The sequence below is a fragment of the Vigna umbellata genome, chromosome 1 (assembly GCF_029865625.1).
Source record: "Vigna umbellata cultivar VRB3 chromosome 1, Vumbellata_1.0, whole genome shotgun sequence".
In the NCBI taxonomy this organism is placed as follows: Eukaryota; Viridiplantae; Streptophyta; class Magnoliopsida; order Fabales; family Fabaceae; genus Vigna; species Vigna umbellata.
The window spans coordinates 22983762-23008231 of record NC_142165.1 but is presented as its reverse complement, the minus strand read 5'-3'; the positions used below and the strand labels follow the sequence as shown (position 1 = coordinate 23008231).

Here is a 24470-nt window from a genome sequence, read left to right as displayed (position 1 = left end):
AGACACAACGTGTCCCAAAAATTGGATCTCCTTCATCCAGAATTCACACTTTGAACGCTTGGCATACAGTTCTTTCTCCCTCAATACACTCAAGACAGTCCTCAAATGGTCTTCATGCTCTTCAAAGCTCTTGGAATAAATGAGGATATCATCAATAAACACCACAACAAATTTATCCAGGTACGGTCTAAAAATTCTGTTCATGTAATCCATGAAGATTGCAGGTGCGTTTGTCACTCCAAAGGGCATCACCACATACTCATAATGGCCATAGCGTGACCGAAATGCAGTCTTCTGAATGTCCTCCTCTTTAACTCTGATTTGATGATAGCCCGAACGTAGATCAATCTTAGAAAATACACACGCACCATGCAACTGGTCCAGCAGGTCATCAATCCTTGGAAGAGGATACTTGTTCTTGATGGTCAGCTTATTGAGTTGTCTATAGTCAATGCATAGCCGTGAGCTGCCATCCTTCTTCTTTACCAACAATACAGGCGCTCCCCAAGGAGAAGCACTCGGCCTGATGAACTTCTTATCCATTAAATCTTCAATTTGCTTCTTAAGCTCTACCAACTCAGCTGGTGCCATTCTGTAAGGTTGAACCGAGATGGGTGCAGCAGTAGTTACCAACTCAATGGTGAATTCTACCTCACGGATGGGAGGTAGACCAGGGACTTCATCCGGAAAAACATCCGAAAATTCATCTATTACAGTTCGTCCTCCACTGTTATCAATAGTGGATGAACGCTCTATCTCATCATCTCCATACGTCATAATCAGAAAGCAGCTTGCTCCCTCCATAATGTCCTCCTTAAACTGTCCAAGAGTAATAGACAGTTCTTCTTCTTCTTCATTTGGGAAGATCAACTCCTTCTTCCCACAATCAATGAGGATCCGATTGACATTCAACCAATCCATCCCCAAAATTATTTCTAAGTCTTGAAGGGGTAGGCAAATGAGATTAACTTTATATTTACGTCCCTCAACTTCTATAGGACATCTCACACAAACTGTAGATGTCTTAATCCCACCAGCTGCTGGGGTTGACACCACCAGATCAAACTGTAATTCGCTCTCCACTAATCCCAGCTTCTCAACACACGCCTTCGAGATGAAGGAATGAGTTGCCCCCGAATCATACAACACATCACACGGCTTCCCAAACAGTAAGCAAGTACTGGTGATTAGTGTACCTGAACGAGCAGCTTCAGCACCAGTAATGGCATACACCCTTCCTGTTGCTTGTGCACGTCCACCTCTTCCCTGTTGAGTTCTTCCAGCATTTGGAGGTCTCATCACTGCACGGCCTCCCATATTACACTCCTGATCCGAGTGTCCGTTCCTCCCACATTTGTTGCAATGTTTCCCTCCAGCAAGTTGAGGACACGCCCATCTCAAATGCGGTCCTCCACACTGATAACACGTCAGACTCCTCTGCTGCCCAGTTTGGCCAACAGTGACCAAGGCTTGTGATCCACCTGATGATTGAGTTGGACGAACGTATGGGGACCTTCTTACGTTCGTTGTGTTTCTGGATACCACCTGCCCCCTATTCATCTGCTGCTTCTTCAGTTGTTCAGCCTCAGCAACGTTCTTCTCCAGTACCTTTGCTCTTTCAACCATGGCAGGGAAAGACCGAATGCACAGGCAGGATATCAACACTTTCAAATCACTTCTAAGTCCATTCTCAAACTTCCTGCACTGCCATTCTTCGTTTGTAGCCATGGTGTTAAAACGGACCAGATGCTTAAATTTGTTGGTGTATTCCGAGACGGACATACCACCTTGCACCAGTTGAAGGAACTCCACTTCCTTAGCAAACCGCACACTATCAGGAAAATACTCTTCATAAAATTTGGTTCTAAAAACCTCCCAGGAAATTGGATTCTGCGCATCTGTTAGGATGGCCTTCATGCTCGCCCACCAATGACTAGCTTCACCAGTCAATAAGTACTCTGTAAATGCCAAACGATTTTCATTTGGACATCTTTTGGCATCATAGATACGCTCCATATCCCTCAACCATTGATCAGCTTCATCCGGAAGCCCTTTGCCATTGAATTTGGCTGGATGGTGCTGCAATAAACTCTCTAAACTCCATTCTGCATGAGGTGCAGCGTTAGAAGAAGAGGCTCCTGGTGTGCCTCGGCCAGCTGCCAAAATATCCATTAGTTGTCTCTGCGTTGCTTCTGAATGAACACGAGAAGCCTCCATACTTTGCATTGCTTCCTGGTTTTGCCTCATCAAGGCAGCGTTCTGCTCCACCAAAGTTGCGTTCTGTTGTTGAAGCCTGTCTATGACTGCCTCCAACACACGGGCACTAACTGTTGCATCAGATTCGTTCGGCTGAGGTGGGGGAGGAAGTCTAGGAGCCATTCGTTTTCTGGATCAGAGAAAACGTACGTTAGCTATGTTCAAGAGTTAAAAATTACTAACTCATCAAACACATATCAAGCACACAACGAAAAGCACAGTGCACTCATACCCTATATGTCCTTAAAAGAACAAAACTGCTCTGATACCAATAAATGTAACATCCCAATAAATGATAATTACCATTAATCAGAACTAATCACATTTACAGTAAACACAATACAGTCTTAATATAAATAACAGCTGTTCCAAAATAAAACAGCACGTACAGTAATTTACAGAAGCTGTTCAGAAATCTAAAACTGAACATACAGCACATAACAGTACTCAGAAATAAAAAAAAACAGAACCAGTTACTGGACCAACGTTCTGCAACACTATACAGTCAACGTCCCAAAATGCTATACAGGAAGACTAACTATTGCTAATACTGTATAAACAGTGCTGTAAAACTACATACAGAATATCAAAATACAGCACCCAAAATTCTAAAAGCTGCTATAGAACGAGCCTCTACTGCTCAGCTTTAACTTCAACTTCCACAAGGTTGGCATCCTCCAAATTTTCTTCTTCCAGCATAGATTCAAGGGGAGCCTCACCGTCTGCTCACATCCACAACGGATGATCATTGCATTGACAAGACGGACATACAGAAACAGTAGACAACACAAGGAAAATTGCAAGGGTAAGCTTAGGTAATTTAATTCAATACAATCAACATGATTTAACATAATAAAATCAATCATACAGTTCATACAACATTAAACATAAATCCACGCATAAAGGAACTCATTCAAATTCTCATAATTATAGACTGTCCGGACTGTATGATCCATGTATCTACAGGCGTTCTTTGCACCCGGGTGATGTAGTAACTGGGATACCCTCAACAGCTGCCACCCGAGGTTAACCCTTATCAGCCCAAGTACTATAAGGACTAGGGCCTCCTGCCATTCCCACGCATGAACTACTCTCCTCTACATGAGGATGAGCAATCACGGAATATCAGGATGAACAGCCATCAGTAGCTTATCCATGGTCATACTACACTACTTCTCATATTCACATCATGGAGACGTTCCTCCTTGGAACGCTCTTTCACAATCCATTCCAATAAATCCATTCAATCCATAATTCGCACATATTCACAATTTCTCTTAATCAAATTTTCATTCTGTATTCACTCTCTTACTTTTAAGGAACAACCATCACTCAATAGATAGGAAGGAACATATTGCAGTACTCATACATCCACGTTTCTGAACGATAGAAACGAGCCATTTATCCCTTGATACTTGATGACACTTAATACTTTAAAAAGCTTGATCTTAGAATTTATGGATAATACTTAGAAAAATTTTAAGTATAAAGACTCCAGGCAGAATCCAAAGAATTAAACCAGTAAGAATTATTTAGATAAACAACCAAATATAATTGAATTCAGAAAACAACACTGCCAGTCTAAGACCGAACGTTAATTAATAATTTGGACGAACGCCAGATACGTTCGCTCACGAAGCCATGAAAGACGAGCGTTCAATTACAAAACCGAACGCTGCTCAGAACGAACGCCAGATCAATGATCGAGCACCAAGTAGAACGAACGTGTACTTTGAACGAACGCGCATTTGAACGCACGTGCACTTGAACGAACGTCCGTTATCAGACCGAACGCTAACTAGGACGAACGCTCAATCTAAGATCGAGAGTTACTTTGGACGAACGCTCAGTAAAATACTAAGCGCCCCTTATGACGAACGCTGGTAAACAAAACCGAGCGTCCCAACTATACTTAACTATTTTTCAATGGTTGGACACGCTAGGCTAAGCCGAACGCTCACGCCTAACTCTTAACACCAATAACGCTCGTTCTAAATCAGAGTCCTTTCCAAATGAAAGGATCCTCATTTTAAGTGATGTTCCAGGGAAACCGAACGGTATAAGACCGTTCGATAACGAGCGCACATGATCAATCAGAGAAGATGAAATTTCCAGATTTTTCAACTCGATAACTTCACAGATTTTCATGTGATTCATAAACTTAGAATTTTATTTCCAACATTATTTCATACCTTACAGAATTTCCCAATTCAAACGTATCATTCCAAATCATCCAGAATTCAAATCATAATACAGTCCATACATTTCATTTTCTGCATAATTTCAAACAACATTTCTGATATACATCCAGTTCAACTCTGCTGATTCATGCACACACTCAAAATTCATCTATGGCATACATTTCAGACAACCAGCACACTTCCACAGTATTCATCTTTCATATGCAACCAGTACAACAAGTTCTTTTCACACATAATTACACATCACGTATTTCATACATTTCAGACATTCAACATTATTCATTACTGTCATACAGATCAAACATATATTAAATGAAATTACTAAAGCTTCCCTTACCTGTTACTGCAGTATTCTCCAAATTGCTTAAAATTTCACTCTAGCACTCACGGCTTTCTATCCAGTAAATCACTCAACCACTTCCACTAAATCTAATACACCAAAATCATCACAGATCAGATTTCTAATTCTGCATGCAACCAGAATTTTGGTTCGCATAAACTAAATGAACAATTATGCAGAATGAGAACTTACCAGTTCAGTTCTCAATTCTGTTCGGATCAACTTGATACTCACGGTGCAGGGAACTTTTCTACTGGTTCTGAAATGGGATTGGAGTAGATTATGGTGAGTTACTTCAGAGAGGAGATGAAAGAGTGCAGAGAAATGCAGAGAATATGGAAGATCAGAAATTGGAGAGGAAGAAGGTGATTGCATGGAATGAAGAGAAGTGTTTTTCAGAGAAATCACTTTCTCTCCCTCGTCAAACGGTTGAGCAGTTATTCACTGCCACCTGGTTTCCAATACTGATTTTAGAAGCTTCCAAATTGACATATGGCATTCAGTGCATGTAGAGAGGATTTAGTGGAATTTTGACGTGGCAGGTAATTTAAAACAGTGATCAGAGAATGGATTTAAGTGTGTTAATTTTATCAGGTTCTCACATAGAGCCTATGTTTTTGTTCATGATAGAATAACCTTGTTGAAATTAAGTTTTTATGGACATCACAATGAATTTTTGAAGTTGGAAACACTTCTGTACAAGTCAGTGTACCTCTGTGTGCAAAAGTTACAACACAAGTCTCCAATTATTTAAACTATGGTCCCAAGAGTTGGTGCAAGATTATTTTTTGTTTTTCAAGTTGATTTTGTGAGTTTGGGTGTATGTTTATTTCATGATAAACCAAGGTTTTTCAAATTAATGGTGTGTGGACATGAAACTCAATATTTTAAGTTGGAAACACTTATGTACAAGTAAGTCTACCTCTGTGTGCAAAACTTACAACACAAGTCCCTACTTATTTGAACTATGGTTCCAAGAGTTGGTGTAGGATTATTTTTTGTTTTTAAAGTTGATTTTGTGTGTTTGGGTTTATGTCTATTTCATGATAGTTCTTCAAATTAATGTTGTGCGGACATGAAACTCAATATTTTAAGCTGGAAACACTTATGTAGAAGTCAGTCTACCTCTGTATGCAAAACTTACAACACAAGTCCCCACTTATTTGAACTATGGTCCCAAGAGCTGCTGCAGTATTATTTTATGTTTTTAAAGTTGATTTTGTGAGTTTGGGTGTATGTTTATTTCATGATAGACCAAGGTTCTTCAAATTAATGGTGTGTGGACATGAAAGTAAATATTTTAAGTTGGAAACACTTATGTACAAGTCAATCTACCTTCGTGTGCAAAACTTATAACACAAGTCTCCAGTTATTTGAACTATGGTCTCAAGAGCTGAGGCAGAATTATTTTTAGTTTTTAAAGATTATTTTGTGAGTTTGGGTGTATGTTTATTTCATGATAGACCAAGGTTCTTCAACTTAATGGTGTGTGGACATGAAACTAAATATTTTAAGTTGGAAACACTTATGTACAAGTAAGTCTACTTCTGTATGCAAAACTTACATCAGAAGTCCCTAGTTATTTGAACTATGGTCCTAAGAGCTGGTGTAGGATTATTTTTTGTTTTTAAAGTTGATTTTGTGAGTTTGGGTGTATGTTTATTTCATAATAGATCAAGGTTCTTCAAATTAACGGTGTGTGGACATAAAACTCAATATTTTTAGCTAGAAACACTTATGTACAGCGGAACGGTGAAACGATGGAATGGCGAAAAGGGGTTGGTGTCTCGAAACGACGGACACAGCTTTGGTGAACGGTGACGGTTCGGTGAAAGCTAGCAAAATGAATCCCCTGCTGTCCTTGCATTTTCATATCATTTTTATTTTTTAAATTATTTTACACATGAACCAATCCCATAACGACACGTGGATGATGTAAAAAATTTGTGTAAAATACGAGATTAAATTATCATTATCCTATATAAGTCTTTAAAAATTAATATAAGTTTGGAATATATATTATTATTTTAGTTACAACCTTTTAAGACGATAAGACAGCGTTTGGCACAAAGCGGAGTTTAGGTCTGAAGCAAGCAAGGAAGTTCTGGAATGAGTGAAGAGAAAGAGTGAATGGTGGGATCCTTGTGGTGTTCCCAAAATCACAAAAATGGCGATGCTTTGTAAGGTATCATCCTCACTCTTCCTTTCACTCTCCCTCAAACCTAAACTCATCTACCGCACCAATGCCTTTCTGCTTTCTCGTTCAACCGCCACCACCTCAAAGCACAAGACGCAGAACGCAAAAGCAGGGTTGGCCAAAGAAAAGCGCAGAACGCGCTCCGACAAACACTTCAACCCAGACGCTATAATTCAACATTGCAACGTTAACCACTCCGACACCGACACCAAGTTTTCGCACATTCCGGTCATGCTGGGTGAAGTCATGGACGTCTTCTCCGCCGCTTCCTTAACCTCCTTCGTCGATTGCACCCTTGGCGCTGCCGGTCACTCCACCGCTGTTAGTATTTTTATTCTTCTTTATTTGTTAATTTATAGAGATCCCCTCTTATCAATTTCGCCAAAATCAGATTTTTAACTTGTAAATAAACTGATTTTAGTTCATGAAGAAACCTGTTTCTTTTGTTTTTCTGATTTTCTTCTGTTAAAGTGTTTCTAGAAGAAGTTATCCAAAGATCGGTGAGACTTCTCAATTTGTTTATGTTCTTGTGCATGTAAAGCAATTTTTAGTTTGGTCACTAATAACTATACATGTAGTAGAATTCTTAATTTGACCCGTACAACTGTAGGGAATTCTTAATTTTGCTCCTATATTACAAGGATCAAATTAGAAATGTGTCACTTGGACAGAAACCATGTTAAGTATGCACACTCAAATTAATGATCTATTAAGGGTTCCTTCAAATTAATGTATTTGGGTAATGGTGGGAAGAACCAAATCAGTAATAGTTTTACAAATATAAATGTGTAGGGATATCTGTAGTAAGTTTTTAGTAAATTGAGGATTGTTTTAGTGAGTGAACTAATAATTCGTAGGGAATAACTTAAATGTTTCACCTTTTTTAAATTTGTGGAATTTTGTTTACGGGTGTTGTTGAAGGGCTGAGAAATGGAATAAAATGAAATGAAACAGGTGATCAAGGGTCATCCTGAGATGAAGTTTTTCGTGGGGATGGATGTGGATTCTGTTGCACACGACATTGCCCAGCCACGCCTTGATGCCGTTTTAAGTGGTGATGTCAAAGCTTTTACCGTTTTGAGGAATTTTAGAGATGTGAAGTCTGTGCTTAGAGAATTCTCAGACTTACACATGGGTGTTGATGGCATCTTAATGGACTTGGGAATGTCATCTATGCAGGTTTGTTCTACAACCAAATATGCATAGGACATATTTGATGTACTTGTTGATATGCACGTCAAACAACGAGAAGTTAAAATGAAATACAATTTCTCCTATAAATTAAAATCATTTATGTATAAGTTAATTCATATAAGTTCTCTTATTTAGGATGTGTTTGGATAAACTTTTCCAAAAAACACTTACAGAAGAAGAAAATGGGAATGAAAGATGAAATAAGTTTTTCTATAAGCTAAAATTATCTTTAAAAACTTTGTTTTAGGTTATGCATAAACTACTTTTATTAACACATGAGAAATTTATTTCATTGTAAGTGTTTGTGGATAAGTTTATCCAAAACATACCCTTAGTTTCTCCAAAAAAGTTATTGTAACTTACGTATACGCTAATTTTTAGTTATAGAAGAAGCTTAATTAATATATTTTCTACAGTGTCTGTTGAGAAGTTTATCCAAAGAGGATCATCATACCCTTCATTAATTTATCTGCACTCTTGTGTTTCATCTATTGTGGTTTCAAATTGAAGCTCACTTGTTGAAATTACAATTTGCCGCTATTGCAATTGCTAAGACAGTACTTGGATAAGTGCTTGAGTATTTTGGATCTCAGACTTCGGGGTGCATTTGGATAAACAACTTAATTAAGCTTTTATAGAATAAATGCTTATCATTTTATGATTTTTTATTTTTATATTTTTGAGCAAAGAGGAAATAAGGTTTAATTGTTTTGAAGTTATCCAGGAGATTTTGATGAAATAGGCTAAAGTTAACTTACGAAAATATAAACTGTTTTTATAAACTCTCCTAAAGCACTTGCAGGAATGCTTATGTCATCATTCCAAAGAAGATTTAAATAAGCTATTCCAAATGCACTAGCGTTGATTTTTCTTATGTATTTTGGTTTAGGTAGACAATCCTGCGAGAGGATTCAGTGTGCTCAGTGATGGACCCCTTGATATGCGGATGGATCCTCAGGTATAGTTTATCTTTGAAGAATGGGATAAGTAGATATGGTGGCAGCTGTTTATTTTTTTATTGCATTACATGTAATGTTGTTGCTGACATAATAATTGCAAGGTTCAAAATTGCCGGGATGGCATCAAATATATGTTGTTTAATGTTGTCGGGCCATTTTCTTTGTAGTCTCTTCGCTTAGTTAAGATGGTTTAATCCAAGTTGCTATGTCTAAACGGTTTGGCTTCTCTAAAGAAAGGGATGCTGTTACAAGTATGGAGTTATAAGCCAAGTGATATTTCAATCAATGCCAGCGATTGTAACAAAGTTCCGCTGCATACATATGCACGAAATCATGGAGTTGTTAAAATTCATTATGTTTTGTTTTAATCAACTATTGTAAATCTACACTTCTCTCTCTAAAGTGTGCCTCTTTCTTTAAAGGAGTAAAATTTATATCTAAAGTACCTTCTCTAGAAGTTTAGATATATGATCCGCAGTACCAAGTTATCTGTGTAAGCAATGCTGGAAACCCGTTTGATGGCTTTCTTTAATCCTTCTTGTTGACAAATGTGCCTATTTCCTCTTTTGCCACACTATAATACTTTTTGTTGTTTTTGGTAATCAAGGCAAACAAGTTTCTCGTGTAATTATGCCCAGTTGACCGTTTGCTGATGAGTAATACATACTTTTTCTTTGCTATTGAACTGATGCACAGGCCTATGACAGGCAAGTCTTAAAGCAGAGGACATATTAAATTCCTGGCCAGATTCTGAAGTGGGCCGTATCCTAAGAGAATATGGAGAAGAAAGCAATTGGCGAACCCTGCAAAAGAAAATTGTCAATGCCCGATTACATGGTGGATTTCACTCTACCTCTGATTTGCTAGATCTTATCAAGCGTGTGACTCCTCCAATGAAAGGTAGTTCCTTCTCCGGGCTTCTGTTTTTGCAGTTCTGTGTCCTCTTTGACTTATAAGCATTACTTGTCGTGCATGTCATTCCTGATCTTCTCTATAATACCATTCCTGATCTTCATGTATGCTAACTTTCAAAGAGAATTATGAAATTATTTTTCACTCTTAACTTTTATTTCATTAGAAGCTGTGAACTGTAATTAATTATCCATATTCAAACTTCAATTATACTGTAATAGGTGGAAGACAAGGTTGGATAAAGACAGCAACCCGGGTTTTTCAAGCTCTGAGAATTGCTGTTAATGATGAACTGAAGACACTTGAGGATTCCCTCTATTCTTGTTTTGATTGCCTTGCACCCAAGGGTAGACTTGCTGTCATATCTTTTCACAGTCTTGAAGACAGAATTGTGAAACAGACATTTCTTAATATAGTCAAAGGGAGCTTAGATGTGGAAGAAAGGGAGAACCTGAACAGTGATTTGAGGAAGACTAGTGATGAAATCAAAGAAAAAGAAGCATGGATAAAGCAAGTAATACATGGGTCAAATGGAACAATTCTCACAAAAAGACCAATCACACCATCAGGAGAAGAAGAAAAATTGAACCGCAGAAGCAGAAGTGCAAAGCTCAGAGTTATTCAGAAGCACTGAATATAAAATATGACAAACTGTTGTCTGGTGTAGAGCCCTTAAAACTATTTGTATTCATAGGATAGCTTATCTTTAACCTGGGTGTCCTGCATATTCATCTTTAGAAAGAAAAGAAAATGGTTCTATTTTTACACTTTACATTAAGAGAAAAGTTGTCAAAAGCGACTTGCTCATACGGTTGCAAATTACCTGATACCTGTTTTACTTGTGAAATCTAGCAAATTGCAATCTGAAGATTTGGATTTTAGCAATTCATCCACCTATTAAAAAATTATGATCCTTATATATCTATATATATACAAATGAAGTCTTAATTGTAATTGTAGCACAAAGTGGGCCACCTTAATAAATTTTTATATTAGGAAATATATAATCTGGCATATAATTTTTTATATTTCATATTGTAATTTTAGAATATAAAATAAAAATATTTTTTAAATTATATAATTTGAAATACAAGTATATTTTAGATTATATAATTTTGGAATTTAATTTTTGTATTCTTAATTTGTATTTGGAAATACAAAATGTTAAATTATAAATTTTAAAATATAAAATAAAATATATTTTTTGGATTGTATATTTCATACTACAAAATTTATATTCCAACGATTATATAATCTGGAATGAATAAAAAAATTCAAAGTGTAAGAAGAAATTTATGTAAGTGTTAGAAGAATCTGTCCACAAAATTTTATGAGTTTACTTTAAAGTCCATGAAGTGTTTGGTTTGATAGGAAGAGTTATAACATGTTTGAGGTTAATAATGGATAGAAAGAATGAAAAAAAATAAAAGATAAATTGTTAAATGTTCTAATTTTAAAGTAATTTACGAAAAACTTTCAAAGTTGAAGTGGGGTGATTATAACTTCAAATCCATTGATAACAAAAATCGGAAAACTATTTTCTACAAAATACGAGGAATTAAAGAATTAACTCTACTAAATATTTAGAAAAAAGAAAAATACAATTAATTTTTCTTTCTCATTTTCCACTTGAAATAAAATATCAAGAACAACTCGTTCGTTAATAATTAAATATATTTTTAATATTTTAATTTTAAGTTAAAATTAGAATAAATCTTCGAAGCTTGAGTCTAATTAAAAAAATATATATTTTTCAATCACATCTATTACAAACTTTTCATTCAAATCTATTATTTATTTTAATTCTCAAACAATCACACTCTCTATTCTCTTTCTCTTCTTTTCCACACTCTTAAATCCATTTTTCAATTCAAACAAAGCATAAGGGTTTCCTTTATAGAATATTGTGTTTGCTTTTGTGTGGGTTCTTCTAGATTCATCATCACATCAATATGGAAGTAACTACTTTTGGATATAAATGATTTGTAATGTCATCTTTAATGAAATTTAATTAGTGAGTATTTCAAGTCTCCAATGTTTTTCAAACTAGTTCATTATTATCATTACATTAAAAATCAAATATTAAATTTTCTTATATACCAATCTCAGTAAAAAGAGATAGTTTGTAGAATTGCAATAGGTACCATGATCGTATAATTGCTTTATGCTTTATGCTTTTCTCTCTCTTTCACCTTATATGCAACCTACCTTCCCTGTAGGAACACCACAAATCATCCCTTTAATGTCTATCTTTTCTTGATTGAGCTCAACCTAGCCTGTCGAGATTCTAAAATGTCGATTGTCGGACTCTCAAAATATGTGATCGGGCTATTATACATGTCAGCCATCACCATGTGTATTTGAGACAAATTCATGTTTTAAAATTAATATTTTAAATTTTATACAATGATAAAATTATTTAATAATAAAAATTGAAATGTGTGTATATATGTATTTTTTAAATGTACCAGAAATTTTGTTTCCAAATAATTTAAATTTAAATTTAAGATGAATATTATAAATATTAGTAATTAACTTGAAAGGAAATATTATAAATTCAAATTAGAGAAAATAAATCAATAATACCTACAAAAGAGATAAATAAATTTATTAATAATAAAGGACATATTAATTATACAATTAATATTAATTATTTAATAGTTTATATCAAATTTAAATTTATCAAAAATAGTAATTTTAAAAATACTTTTTTCATAATTTTAACTTTTTTAGTGATTTATGAATAATAAAGCAATGTTATTTAGATAAATATTGTGAATAATATAATTCCATAAAACAATGCTAATTAGGTAAATATTGTGAATAATGTTATTTGAGAAAATTTTATTGAGATTCGTACTACTTCGGAAAAAAAATCATTCAAACCGAATAAAAAAAATAAAAAACCACAAATAACTTTGAGAAACTTGAATTATCATCAAATTAACCTCAACCACATTTATCCAAAGGAACTACAATCTGAAAACTCAAATGACAAATCTTTTAAATGTGAAGTTCCATCTCCAAATTTGTACCACTAGTAACCACAGTTTTCGTATAATTTTTTTTTTCCACATGAAAAGGTCCTCAAGTATGATGAAGTCCATAAATTTCAAAAAATAAAAAATTCTGGAACATCTTTGACCAATCTTTCCATCCATATATATACTACCTTTCTTTTGTCTTTCTATTATCAGTTTCTAAAATTAGATTAATAATGCAAAGAAGAACTAAGAGAATATAAAATATCATGAAAAATGTTAAATAAATTTATCGTAAGTAAGTTAAAAAAATTATATTTATTTATTTTTAAAATTTAAAAACAAAAATATGAACAGTTTTAAACAAAAACGAATTTTAATAATTTTACATAAAAATTTAAAGACTAAAATATATTCAATTTAAAAAATAAAAAAAATGAGAAGACGAAATTATAATAAAATATTAAAACAAGAAAAAAAAAATATATATATATATATATATATATATATATATATATATATATATATATATATATATATATATATATATATAATGTGAGGAAGAAAAGAACAAAATGAAGGGTGGGTATGTACACAACATACAACGATGCAATGAGAGAAGAGAAATTGTTGAGGATCAAAAACGTGATGGCGGTTGTGTCATGTAAAGAAGAAGCGGCAACCAATCAATTGCCAACAATGAGAAAACTAATACAAGAAAGTTTGTGAGTCCACCCACCGATTTGTTAACCATCATTATAAGTATTTTTAACATAATTAACTCCTGGAAAATTCACATTTAAAAACCAACCAAAGTTTCATTTAGAGAAATAGAAAACTAATTATCTTTAAAATAAACACAAACCTGTCTATTTATTAAAAAAATAAGAAAACAAACCGATTCATTACAACAGTATGTAAAATAATTGAAACTGAAATGAAAATATTTCTTAACATCATTAAATTTAGCATTAAGATTGAAATAAATTATGTGCATTAATAATAGTACAAAATGACAAACTACTGTAATAAGTTTGTTGACTTTTACAATAATATCTAGGAAATGAAAGTAGCACCAAGAGTGATTTATTTATATTAGAAATCATACCAAGAGTTAATTGTTATTAAAGTACTACGCAAAAGTGTTTTAGACTGGTATATGAACATTACATCCTATAAATAAGTCAATCTACACATTATGAGACCTCTGGCAATCCATGATTCTGTATGCACTATAGCAGCAGATTTCTAAATTTCAGGGAACAATTTTCATCTGCGCCACCAACTATCATCCATTGAAAGTAAATAGAAGTACGTTACTGGAGTTACTGAGCATATTATCTACTAAACCCATTAAATATCATCTACAAAAATTCAAAACTGAATGTGAACACTTTGCCAACGTGAAAGAAACAAATAAAGTTACATTTAGACGGTAGAAGTTATATAGTACACTTCAACAACCAAACATTCAATAGATAATGAGATGTCACAACTTCATTTCTTGGCCAAATTGTTCAATAGTTTTTGTAGCTAGCGTCAGAACATCTACAAAAGCACTAAATGATGCCCGCAGAAATCTGGCTTCTGTTGCCTCAAAGTGCCTGAACAATTTCAGCATGCCCTTTAAGCTAAATTAACTAATGAAAGTAGTAAATGAATCCTTTTAGGAAAAAAGAGACCAACATTAACGATTAACATATTGCTGATGATATTTTAAAATTGTATTTATGTCAAAATGTCTTCGTGAGAAAATAGCAATTAACCCAAACATGATGCAGATAGATAGGTATCTACAGCTAACATTTCATGCACAAAAACTAATTGCAATATAAACATCACCTGAGTTACCAAAACTACGTATTTTATATCTAATTTACTCTTAATAACATAATAATTGCCTTTAACCAGCAAATGAAGCTCTACTAAACTGATCATAAACTCATTTAAAAAAACATTCAACTATTGATACTGAAGAGGATACTCACACGGACAACTTTCCATCTGACACTGTCATGCCTCGTTTTACTTTATCAGGTTGCAACTGCAAAAGGCGCATAATTATATAAAAATTAGTTGAAAATAATTGGTAAAACATTGGATAGATCATGTCTCCACACAATTACCTCTTTGTCAACTGCCAAGGCAGCATACACAATGGAAGCGTGCTCTTCAGATCCAAAATCCAGTTCCATGTCACTAATGACACGTTTGTCAGTATTTCAGTACACAAGGGAAACCTCAGAATTTTCAAAGCAAGTTTTTCTCGTGGCAGTGAATCTTTTATGTTCAAGAAATTTACACACAATTAATGTGCATAGATTCACTAGATCAAGTGATTCTTAAAAACAACATATTTTACCATAAATATTTAACTGGTTAGTTCATAAACTTGAGATTTTGATTGCATTTGGCTTACTAAGTTCGAGAAATTTACACACAATTAATGTACATATATTCACTAGACCAGATGATTCTTAAAAACAGAACATTTTACCATAAATACTTAACTTATTAGATCATAAACTTGAGATTTTGATTCTATCTGGCTTACTAAGTTCTGGCCTAAACAGGACTTGGACCAACTATTTGATTCAGGCAGTGCAAAGCATAAGGAAGCTTTATGGTTTGGGTAATTCACTCCAAAAGGCAAGCAAAGGAAATATAAGTAAGGGAAACTTCTTATACTGACTAGACAGATTGGTTCGGAAGGTAATATATACGGATGAGTGCCTCACAGGCCTGATTGACTAAAATCAATTTGGTGACAGTAGTTTTCTCTCATAAGCCCAGTGCTCTGGTTGCCTTATGTTAGAATTTCGGGTCAGTGCCCTTCTGAAATTGAATAAAACTCACTAGTACTTGTTCCTGGTCATTTCCACAGTCCTAAATATAATTTCATTAGTAGCCCAAGAACTAGGAGGATACACAATGAAGTTAAATGCAACAGCTACGAAAATAGAAACTACGAAATGCCAATCACCTGAACAATTCAAAAAGAATTCAATTATTATATTATAATCTAAAATGTCCAGGCATGACTGCACAAAAACTCAAAAAATTGAAGTCTAATATTAACAAACCTTTTGTCAACAATGAATTACATCTTTGTCAATATGTTAGTTGAGCATTTAAAGTTTTGCGGGGCAGGAAGGCTTTCCAATTTTCAAATATTCTATTTTCCTAATGTTATGAATCAGCCATAAATTTCTCCTCTAAAAACCTATCCACATAACTTGGTTTCATCATGCACTCATACTTTTACAGTTAGAATGCAAGAGGAATTTCAAGTGTTTTTCCTACATAGTTCCCTGTTACTACAATCTTCTCCTAGGTCCTCTCCAACTTTTATTTTCTTACTAAATCAATAATATAATTCCTATTAATCAATATATGTCCTCAAGCAAAAACATGCAATAAAACTCAATATAACAGTTAATCCATACACATCATCTATACTAAATTTCTTTTATGCAGGAAATATATTATATTTGGGCAGCAATATAACGTCTGTCTGGGAACCATTGCCAACATGTGATACATCAAAGTTTGTAATTTCACATCCTCTCAATGAACTTGTCACCTAAGAAGATAAACATTGCAAACACAATTCTATAATTTCAATCCAAAACTCTATTTTATTACTATAGCGTCTAAATATCCTGCCGGCAGAAATAGAGGTATACATATAAACTAAGTTATCCTTTCACTTGCTCAGATCAAGCTTTTTAGCCATATGTTTGCAATGGCATAGCGTCAAAGCATTAAAAAAAAGGTTTTCTAAGAAGTAAGTACGGTCCTTAAGAGATGAAAATAAGAAAGAAAAAAAAATACTTTTATAATCTAAAACTAACTTTTACATAAGCTATATTGTTGAAGATCTCTCGTATCAACTATTTAAAAGTCAGTTTTTAACTTCTTCAAAAACTACTTTTAACTTAATTTCTTCTCAATTTTTGTCTTCTCTTATAAGTCCTTCTCCTATATAGCTCTTGTATTTCCTAAATTGAAGAGGGATTATTCTAAATATCATCGATAAGAAACCAAATTCAAAACTTTAACAAATATGATCAATAAGAAACAAAATTCAGCTCCGAATTCTCAACACACATGAAGAAAAGTTGAAGAAGAGAAGGAACATGAAGAAATAATGGTGGATAATTAAAAAATTGGTAGAAAAAGTTTAGATAGAGAGAAACCAGGAGAATTCCCATTGCGGTTGGTCATGTGGTGTGGTGGAAGCCATGTGCGAACCTTCAAAGCGAGGAGTGGCTCTGACGGCAGAGGAACCTGAAACAGAGTGGTGCAAGTCAAGGTATGTGAGTGATGGAGGGAACAATGAAATAGGGTTTCTTTACAAAGGAGGGAAACGTTTCCTAAAATAAACCCAAATAAAAAATAGTTGCTAAAAACATTATATATTTTTTCCTAAAATAATCCCAAATAAAAATATAATTACCTAACTAACCCTTTGAAAATATATTCAATTAATAAATTATTTATAATACAATAATATGAAAATATTGATAAGAATTATATATAATATATTTTTCATAATATAAAAGAACATGTAAAAAATTATAAAACTATTTTTAATACTTCAAAATGTTTTAAATTTATGGATGATATTAAAAATATGTAAATATTAGATATAATTAACTATAATATTTTATAAATATTTTAAAATTATAAAAACAAAATTAAAACTATAATTAATTATTATAAATATTGATTTAAATATTTTAGTTTATTAAAAATGTGTTAAATATAATTAATAATAATAATTAATATTTACTTAAACATTATCTAATATTATTAAGTAATTTATATTACCTATTAAAAAATGATTACTTTAATAATTTATATAGACTATTAAATTTGTTAGTAATAAATGTAATTCTAAAATTCGTATTCATAGTTAAATTAAATTTTAAGTGATATTCTAATATATTTAAATCACTAAAATTAATTATTAACCTTAAAAGTGTAAGTACAATTTAAATTAATAATAATTATGAAGTTTTTAATATTTAGGTGATAGAAAAATAATAATATAAATATAATAATTAGATTAAAAATATATCTTAAGGATTATATCATGTATAATTAATTTAGGGAGACAATTATTAATTTTTCGATAAAATAAAACGAAGTTTACATTTAAATACATAATTGTTGATCATAGGAAGCATCAAATATTCAATAAAATATAATAGTTAATTTAAAAGAAGGTATATAAGATGTTATTATTTTATTTAAAGATAATCATAACACCAATATATATATATATATATATATATATATATATATATATATATATATATATATATATAATATCCTGATATTACAATGATATATACTTGTACAAAATTAGAGTTTTTCAAAAGAGCATATACATATATATATATATAAATAAAGAAACTAGAATTTTACTTTACTGTTACCACCTAGTATCTACTCAACATACATTTTATTATCTGCTCATACCATTAAGGTGATCATAACAAATAAAGAAACAAGTAAACACACAAACAAAGATAAAAGAATAAACTAATTTTACCAAAGAAACATACATATGAGTTATAAAATGACAATTAAACACAAGTAAATCAAACAAATCATAAGCATACAAACATTAACTCTAGACTTGACCATCTGGATAGATGTATTAACATCAGACTCTAGTGAGTTATGCACATGCAGTGATGGAATATCTCACTCACCTAAGCTATACACACAAGGTTAGTTCGTCAACCATCTTAAACCAAGGTAAAACCCTTAAACTAGGATCTCTTGCTCCTTTCACCACATATCACACTCTTTTTTACTTGATATTGGATGGTTATTAGAGTGTTAGGATAACTCCCAGTATGGAATCCCTATATCAATACATCCACTACTTAAATCCCTTACCAGAAATTTCTCCTTGAAATTTCCTTTCACAAATAGAGTTATAACATAATTCATAAAAACATCACAATTTATAATGAAAATGAATAGCAACCATGGAAAACCAATTCAAATAAACAAAGATAAAAAATCACAAAATTGGACATTGGCGCTCAGATTGACACTCAACGCAAAAGCTCTCGCAAAAGAGAGCGTTCAACTCTAGCGCTTAGTGTTAGAAGACAAAAATTAGCTCCAGACCTATAGTGGTCACTCGCTCAATGGTGCTCTATCACCCTTCAACACTATACCATTCACATTTTGGTTCGCTCAACGGTGAAATCGGTGCTCAACACCTTACCAAAAATCTGCACTTCACCAAGTTGTGATCTCATGAACCATGTACCAACTCAATGACGAATTTAGTACTCCTAACTCAAGGATTGATCCAAATATGTGTTTTAGTGTTCAAGAGACAAATGACTACAGACATTGGTTTATCAACCCAACATCAAACCAATCCATTAAATCAACACTTAATCATTTTGAACCAACAAATTTCAGTACTATTTCAACTAACCAAGATTATATTTCATCCATTTCAAATACACAAACACAAGGTACTTTCAACCAATAGTCTTAGCAGAAAAACTCCTATAATATACTATTAATTCTATACTAACTCAAATGTGTCAAACAACATACTTCCTTAAATCTCAAAACAAAATTTCACAAATAAAACACTATTTTAAATCAATCACAAATCATCAAACCTGCACACACAAATCAAATCATACTAGAACTTAAGAATATTGGTTTTTAACTTCCCTTACATGCTAGAAGTTCAAATTGGTATATCGAACCTATAAATACTCCAACCACTTAATGAATTCTATCAGCTCTACAAACCACATAAACATAATCAAGGTATGACATTAGAATCATTAATCAACAAAAAGTCTTATAGAAGACTCATGTGACACATGCGGCAAAACAATATACACGTGCATGGGAGGACGCATAAACTAGAAAAAATAGCATGAACTAGCTCTTTTGAAAGAACTTACCGGATAAACTTGAAGACTTTGCCTTAGTAATTACTTATGCACTTTCTGCTCTTCAAATAGATGAATTATGAGTCAAAAGGCTTAGAAAGAGAAAAATAGTATTCTTCTAGATAATAAAATTCGTTAATTGAAATTATATTTATATATTTGAACTTTTAATATTAAAATAAGCGAGACTCATTATTTAGAACATCTCATCACATCTAATACTCTATTGTATAAAATGTTTTCGTGAAATTAAATAAGATCCACACAACTTAATTATTATTTATTATTATTGTTAACTGTACTTTTAAACATTTTTAATAATAGTAAACAATTTATAATTATTAGTTGAACTTTTATTTTCTTTTAAAATAATTTTTTAATATTTATAAAATATTATTTTTTTTAATTATATTTAATATATATCTTTTAATGTTATTCATAAATTTAAAACAGTTTCAAATATTAAATGATATAATGATTCTTTATATTGTTGTTAAACCGATTATATGTATAGTTAAAAAAATAAATTTAATGATTGTATTATTTACTATTGAATTTTTCTCAATTCTGATGCTGATTACTCATATATTGTTAGGATTGCCGATAAAAAATAATAATGTATTGTTAGGATTGCCGATAAGAAATAATGTATTGTTAGGATTGCATGTTATTAAATATGTATTAGGCTAAGAATTTTTTTGTTTTCAAATAAGTTGTTGAAGATAACATATAACAACCATCACATCATCACATCAGATGATATTGCGAGATGTAATCCTACTGTACATTAGACTGGAGTACATAAAATTTACAATGAGAAAAGTTATAGTGGCTCTTTACACATAAGATTTTAACAACCTAAAACTAACATTTATGATAATATCTAGATCTATGGTGATTGACTTTAATTATGTTATTCAAAGTGTTTGATGACACAAACTATACAATTTTGGCCTAATCTAGTCTGATCAATTTTAGTAAAAAAAAAGTAAAAGTTATTAGATTAGCCACAAATGGGGATTTGTTGTATGAAAGGGATCTGCTCCATCACATCTTATACTTTACGAGATCAAATAATCTCAATGAACCAGTTTTATATGTATTTACAAAGTTCTCTGCGGTATTATTATAGTACAACTTCAATACATTTCGCAACAAATAAATTATTATTTTGTTATATCAGAGATAAGACCATTTGCTTTAAAGACAATAAACATTTCAAAAGGAAGAAAAAAGATCCATCTATAACAAGGTAGCTCTGATATAAAACTGGGAAATTCAAGGACTAAAAGAAGATAGATTTATAAAAAAGGAATCCAAATTACAAACAACTATGTGTTTCTGCAGTAGTGCTTAATCACTACAAACTTTTGACGTAGAACAAACATTTAAAGTATTTACATTCAATATTTCATGTGAATGGTTCAGAATGATATATTTAAAGGAAACTACAGAAGTAGCAGTGCAACATTTATTTCTACTCTTAGCAGTGCAGTTCAGGAACTCTCCTTCAATCCTGAATCAGCATCATAATAATTATCAGAGGAGGCTGTGCCATATTCACCCTTCTCAACACCGTTGCTTTCTTCTTCAAAGAAATCTTCACGAGCATTGCCTGCTAACATAAGGGCAATCAACCACAGGAGAGATGAATCAAGGGACAGAAAGGCACCACCTCCAAGCAGACCAGTTTTGGCTGTAGGGCATTCATAGTTCACATCATGGTGTACATTGTGTGTAAGGTGAAGTTGTTCTGTGATTGTTGGCCATAAGAGCAAAGCTGCAGCTAATCCAGCAGTGAACCTAGGTAGACACACCATTCCTTATAAGAAAGTCATTTATGAAAAGATGAGGACAGAATATACATTAGAAAGTCATAGTTATCTCCTTTTACAGTAACATTAAACAAAATTCAAAATCACATATTTGTAGGCTCCAATGTTTTCTGTTATGATTTGTTCATAGAATGCATGGTATTCCCAATATCAAGTGCAATGCAGCTAATGTCACTATGACCAACAAAACAATCTTTTGCAAAGATTTTACAAGGGTGGTTCAATATTCTTAGTTCATCCATTACCATTCTACATTTAGCATGTCGATAACATAGGTGTATTCTTGTTGGACCAACACACGAGTGTTTTGTCAATGGACCAAATGGAAGATCGTTTTTAAAATGTAAAATAAGTATTTCAGATGTTACATTGAATGAATCACAAAGTAATGAAAATAGGCTGAAAAATCTATGGCACACAAAATAAGCATGATAAAATAGCTACTCCCTTTCACAGTGAAGAATAAGATTCAGAAATGTAATCTCAAACAACACCCCAAGAATGAGCTCCTAGTACAATCATTAATAAAGGAATTATTTATATCATGCATTATAATTTAACACCTGAAGATTTAATCTTGAGAATTGATAAACAAAGATCAGGAAACAGTACTTACAAAGAAATGTTGAAGAACACGGTGAAAGTGGTGTGTTTAAACAGAACCCCTTGTGGAATTGACTTTCCTTTGTAAGGGTAAAACAAGGACAGATACCCCACCACAGTGGATGCAACAAGAAATGCTACAGAAAGATACCCCAATACAACAGTTCGATCCGCCGGGTACTTGCAGGTGACAGAGGCACCATTCAAACCAGTCACAGGTATTCCAGCAGCAGGCTGTAATGAATTAACAAAAGTATCACTGGAATCAGTATCACTGGTCAATACAGAAGAAAATAGCAACTGAATCAACAGAAAGCTTCAGAAAGAAATCACATTTATCCTGCAAAGAACAATCACGGCTCACACAAGGGATACAATACGCTCATAGATGTAAATCATGTGTTATAAATCCATTTGATTACCTCTTATATGAAATGCACTTGAGAAGCCAAAAATATATAATGATTCTTAATAATGAAAAAGAATCTCCACAATGGTGTGCTCAGTTCCAAAAGTATGTTTAGACCCTTTCTAAAACATGTTTCACAGATTTCAAATCTTGTCAATTTTTTCTTTATTTAATTAATGTTTGTAATGAGTGTATTATATTATTAACCCTGAACATCAATAGTTTTAGCACTAGGTGGTAACCATTTGCAAAGAAATTTAGGAGTTGTTTGGTTTGTAAACATATTTTCTATCTCTAATTCTCGTTTTTGTTATCTGAAAATAGTTTTCATTTTCAATTTGCTAAGGTTTGGAGAACTTGCTTGACTTTGACTACTTTTTTCATCTTCAACTTTTATCCGAAGCCATTGCCAACGGTTCTGAGGTCAGCGATGGAAACCAATATAAACTGGTCAGACCCCATTGTTCATTCTAATAACACACAATGAATTGAAATAAAAAATTAAAAACATCATTCATTTACAAATTTTGACCTTTTCTACGAAAAGGTTTTCAAATAAAATCTTTCAAAATTCTTAATCAAAGATATTTTCGGATTCGTTTTCCACTTTCTTTGAAAAATAAAATAAAAAAATACTCAGTACACTGACACAATTCTACATGCACTTCGAGTGTTATTCTCCCATCAAACTTGAAGTTTTATCCTAGTAATACATGATGACCTTCAAAGCAAATCTATGTTTCTCAGATTGTTGGAATGAAACATAAATACTAAGGGTGAAACTGCAATTCTGCCTGCAGATCAACACCAAATGCAACTAAGCAACTAAACAATTAAATCTGAACTTTATCTTAACAATTCCCCTACATCAAATTGGAGAAGCTTTTTGGAATTGTAATTATGGACGAAAATTGAAGGTTTTATGAGTGCCCCAACCCGCAATTAGGACCAGAGCAATTTTCTGCAATATTAAGGTATTGAAGGTCTCCAGAATCACACTAAAAAAATAATACTTCAACGACCAAAACAATCATTTGACCAATTATATTATAATAATAGGAACCATGAAGTCATCTTTGTATGCTTAAATATATTCTCAATGTATCATTCCCATTTAAGATTCAAAATGCTTGAATTGCTACCTTCTTGTTTTCAGCAAGAACTCCCAAAACGAAGGATACCACGCCCAAAAAAGACACGATCAGAGACATCTGTTTCATGCTGGCAGCCATCGTGACCCTGCGAGAACCCAATTCAAAATAATTCAGGGAAACACAGACAGATGAATCTATGATAAACAATTGAAGAAAGAGTATTCAAAAGGACGTACCTTTTTGCAAATCTTCAAAGAGTCGAACCGATTCCCTCTGGTTTTCGGGGTTTGTTTGTGAGAAAACACGTATAAATGGGGAAGATCTACACAGAGTCAACTTTCAGTTACAAACAGAAGTCAACTAGCCTTGGAATATTTGGAATTTGGATCACAATTTTGGGCAAATTCATCTTCTCTTTCTTCATTTCTCTTTCAATTCTATCAACAACAAGAAGGATAGCAACTTATTACAGCTGTTCTTGATTAGGAATCATGTATTGTTTTACTCTCTTTTTGTTTTTCACTAAAACAAATATAACTTAATGT

The 24470-nt window shown here is 32.6% G+C and overlaps 3 protein-coding genes across 3 annotated transcripts; 1 reads left to right on the top strand and 2 right to left on the bottom strand.

Moving 5' to 3' along the window:
- The first annotated feature begins 6831 nt into the window (after window positions 1–6831).
- LOC124831310 (mraW methylase family protein) lies at window positions 6832–10831 on the top strand. Its single transcript, XM_047305260.2, has 5 exons — window positions 6832–7315; window positions 7949–8173; window positions 9078–9146; window positions 9855–10047; window positions 10281–10831. The coding sequence occupies exons 1-5, from the start codon at window positions 6965–6967 to the stop codon at window positions 10691–10693; spliced, it is 1251 nt and encodes a 416-aa protein (XP_047161216.1). The 5' UTR covers window positions 6832–6964; the 3' UTR covers window positions 10694–10831.
- Window positions 10832–14314: 3483 nt separating this feature from the next.
- On the bottom strand, window positions 14315–17405 carry LOC124831319 (transcription factor). Its single transcript, XM_047305272.2, has 4 exons — window positions 17240–17405; window positions 15167–15239; window positions 15029–15084; window positions 14315–14644 (listed from the first exon to the last, which is right to left on the bottom strand). Exons 1-4 carry the CDS (start codon window positions 17284–17286, stop codon window positions 14530–14532), a joined length of 291 nt encoding a protein of 96 aa, XP_047161228.1. The 5' UTR covers window positions 17287–17405; the 3' UTR covers window positions 14315–14529.
- Window positions 17406–21261: 3856 nt separating this feature from the next.
- LOC124831326 (keratin-associated protein (DUF1218)) lies at window positions 21262–24364 on the bottom strand. Its single transcript, XM_047305283.2, has 4 exons — window positions 24162–24364; window positions 23974–24070; window positions 22436–22656; window positions 21262–21787 (listed from the first exon to the last, which is right to left on the bottom strand). The coding sequence occupies exons 2-4, from the start codon at window positions 24061–24063 to the stop codon at window positions 21481–21483; spliced, it is 618 nt and encodes a 205-aa protein (XP_047161239.1). The 5' UTR covers window positions 24064–24070; window positions 24162–24364; the 3' UTR covers window positions 21262–21480.
- Between the last annotated feature and the right edge of the window lie 106 nt (window positions 24365–24470).

Bases quoted from the DNA above. Each gene is read 5' to 3' on its own strand.
- LOC124831326 (XM_047305283.2), bottom strand. From the start codon at position 24,063: ATGGCTGCCAGCATGAAACAGATGTCTCTGATCGTGTCTTTTTTGGGC. The intron at 22,657-23,973 runs GTAGCAATTCAA...AATTCATTACAG, and splicing joins TTCTTGCTGAAAACAAGAAG to CCTGCTGCTGGAATACCTGT. The intron at 21,788-22,435 runs GTAAGTACTGTT...GTGTCTACCTAG, and splicing joins GTGTTCTTCAACATTTCTTT to GTTCACTGCTGGATTAGCTG.
- LOC124831310 (XM_047305260.2), top strand. From the start codon at position 6,965: ATGGCGATGCTTTGTAAGGTATCATCCTCACTCTTCCTTTCACTCTCC. The intron at 7,316-7,948 runs GTTAGTATTTTT...GAAATGAAACAG, and splicing joins CTGCCGGTCACTCCACCGCT to GTGATCAAGGGTCATCCTGA. The intron at 9,147-9,854 runs GTATAGTTTATC...GGCCTATGACAG, and splicing joins ATATGCGGATGGATCCTCAG to GCAAGTCTTAAAGCAGAGGA.
- LOC124831319 (XM_047305272.2), bottom strand. From the start codon at position 17,286: ATGGCTTCCACCACACCACATGACCAACCGCAATGGGAATTCTCCTG. The intron at 15,240-17,239 runs GTTTCTCTCTAT...ACGTGTCATTAG, and splicing joins CCGCAATGGGAATTCTCCTG to TGACATGGAACTGGATTTTG. The intron at 14,645-15,028 runs GTGAGTATCCTC...GAAATTGTTCAG, and splicing joins TCAGATGGAAAGTTGTCCGT to GCACTTTGAGGCAACAGAAG.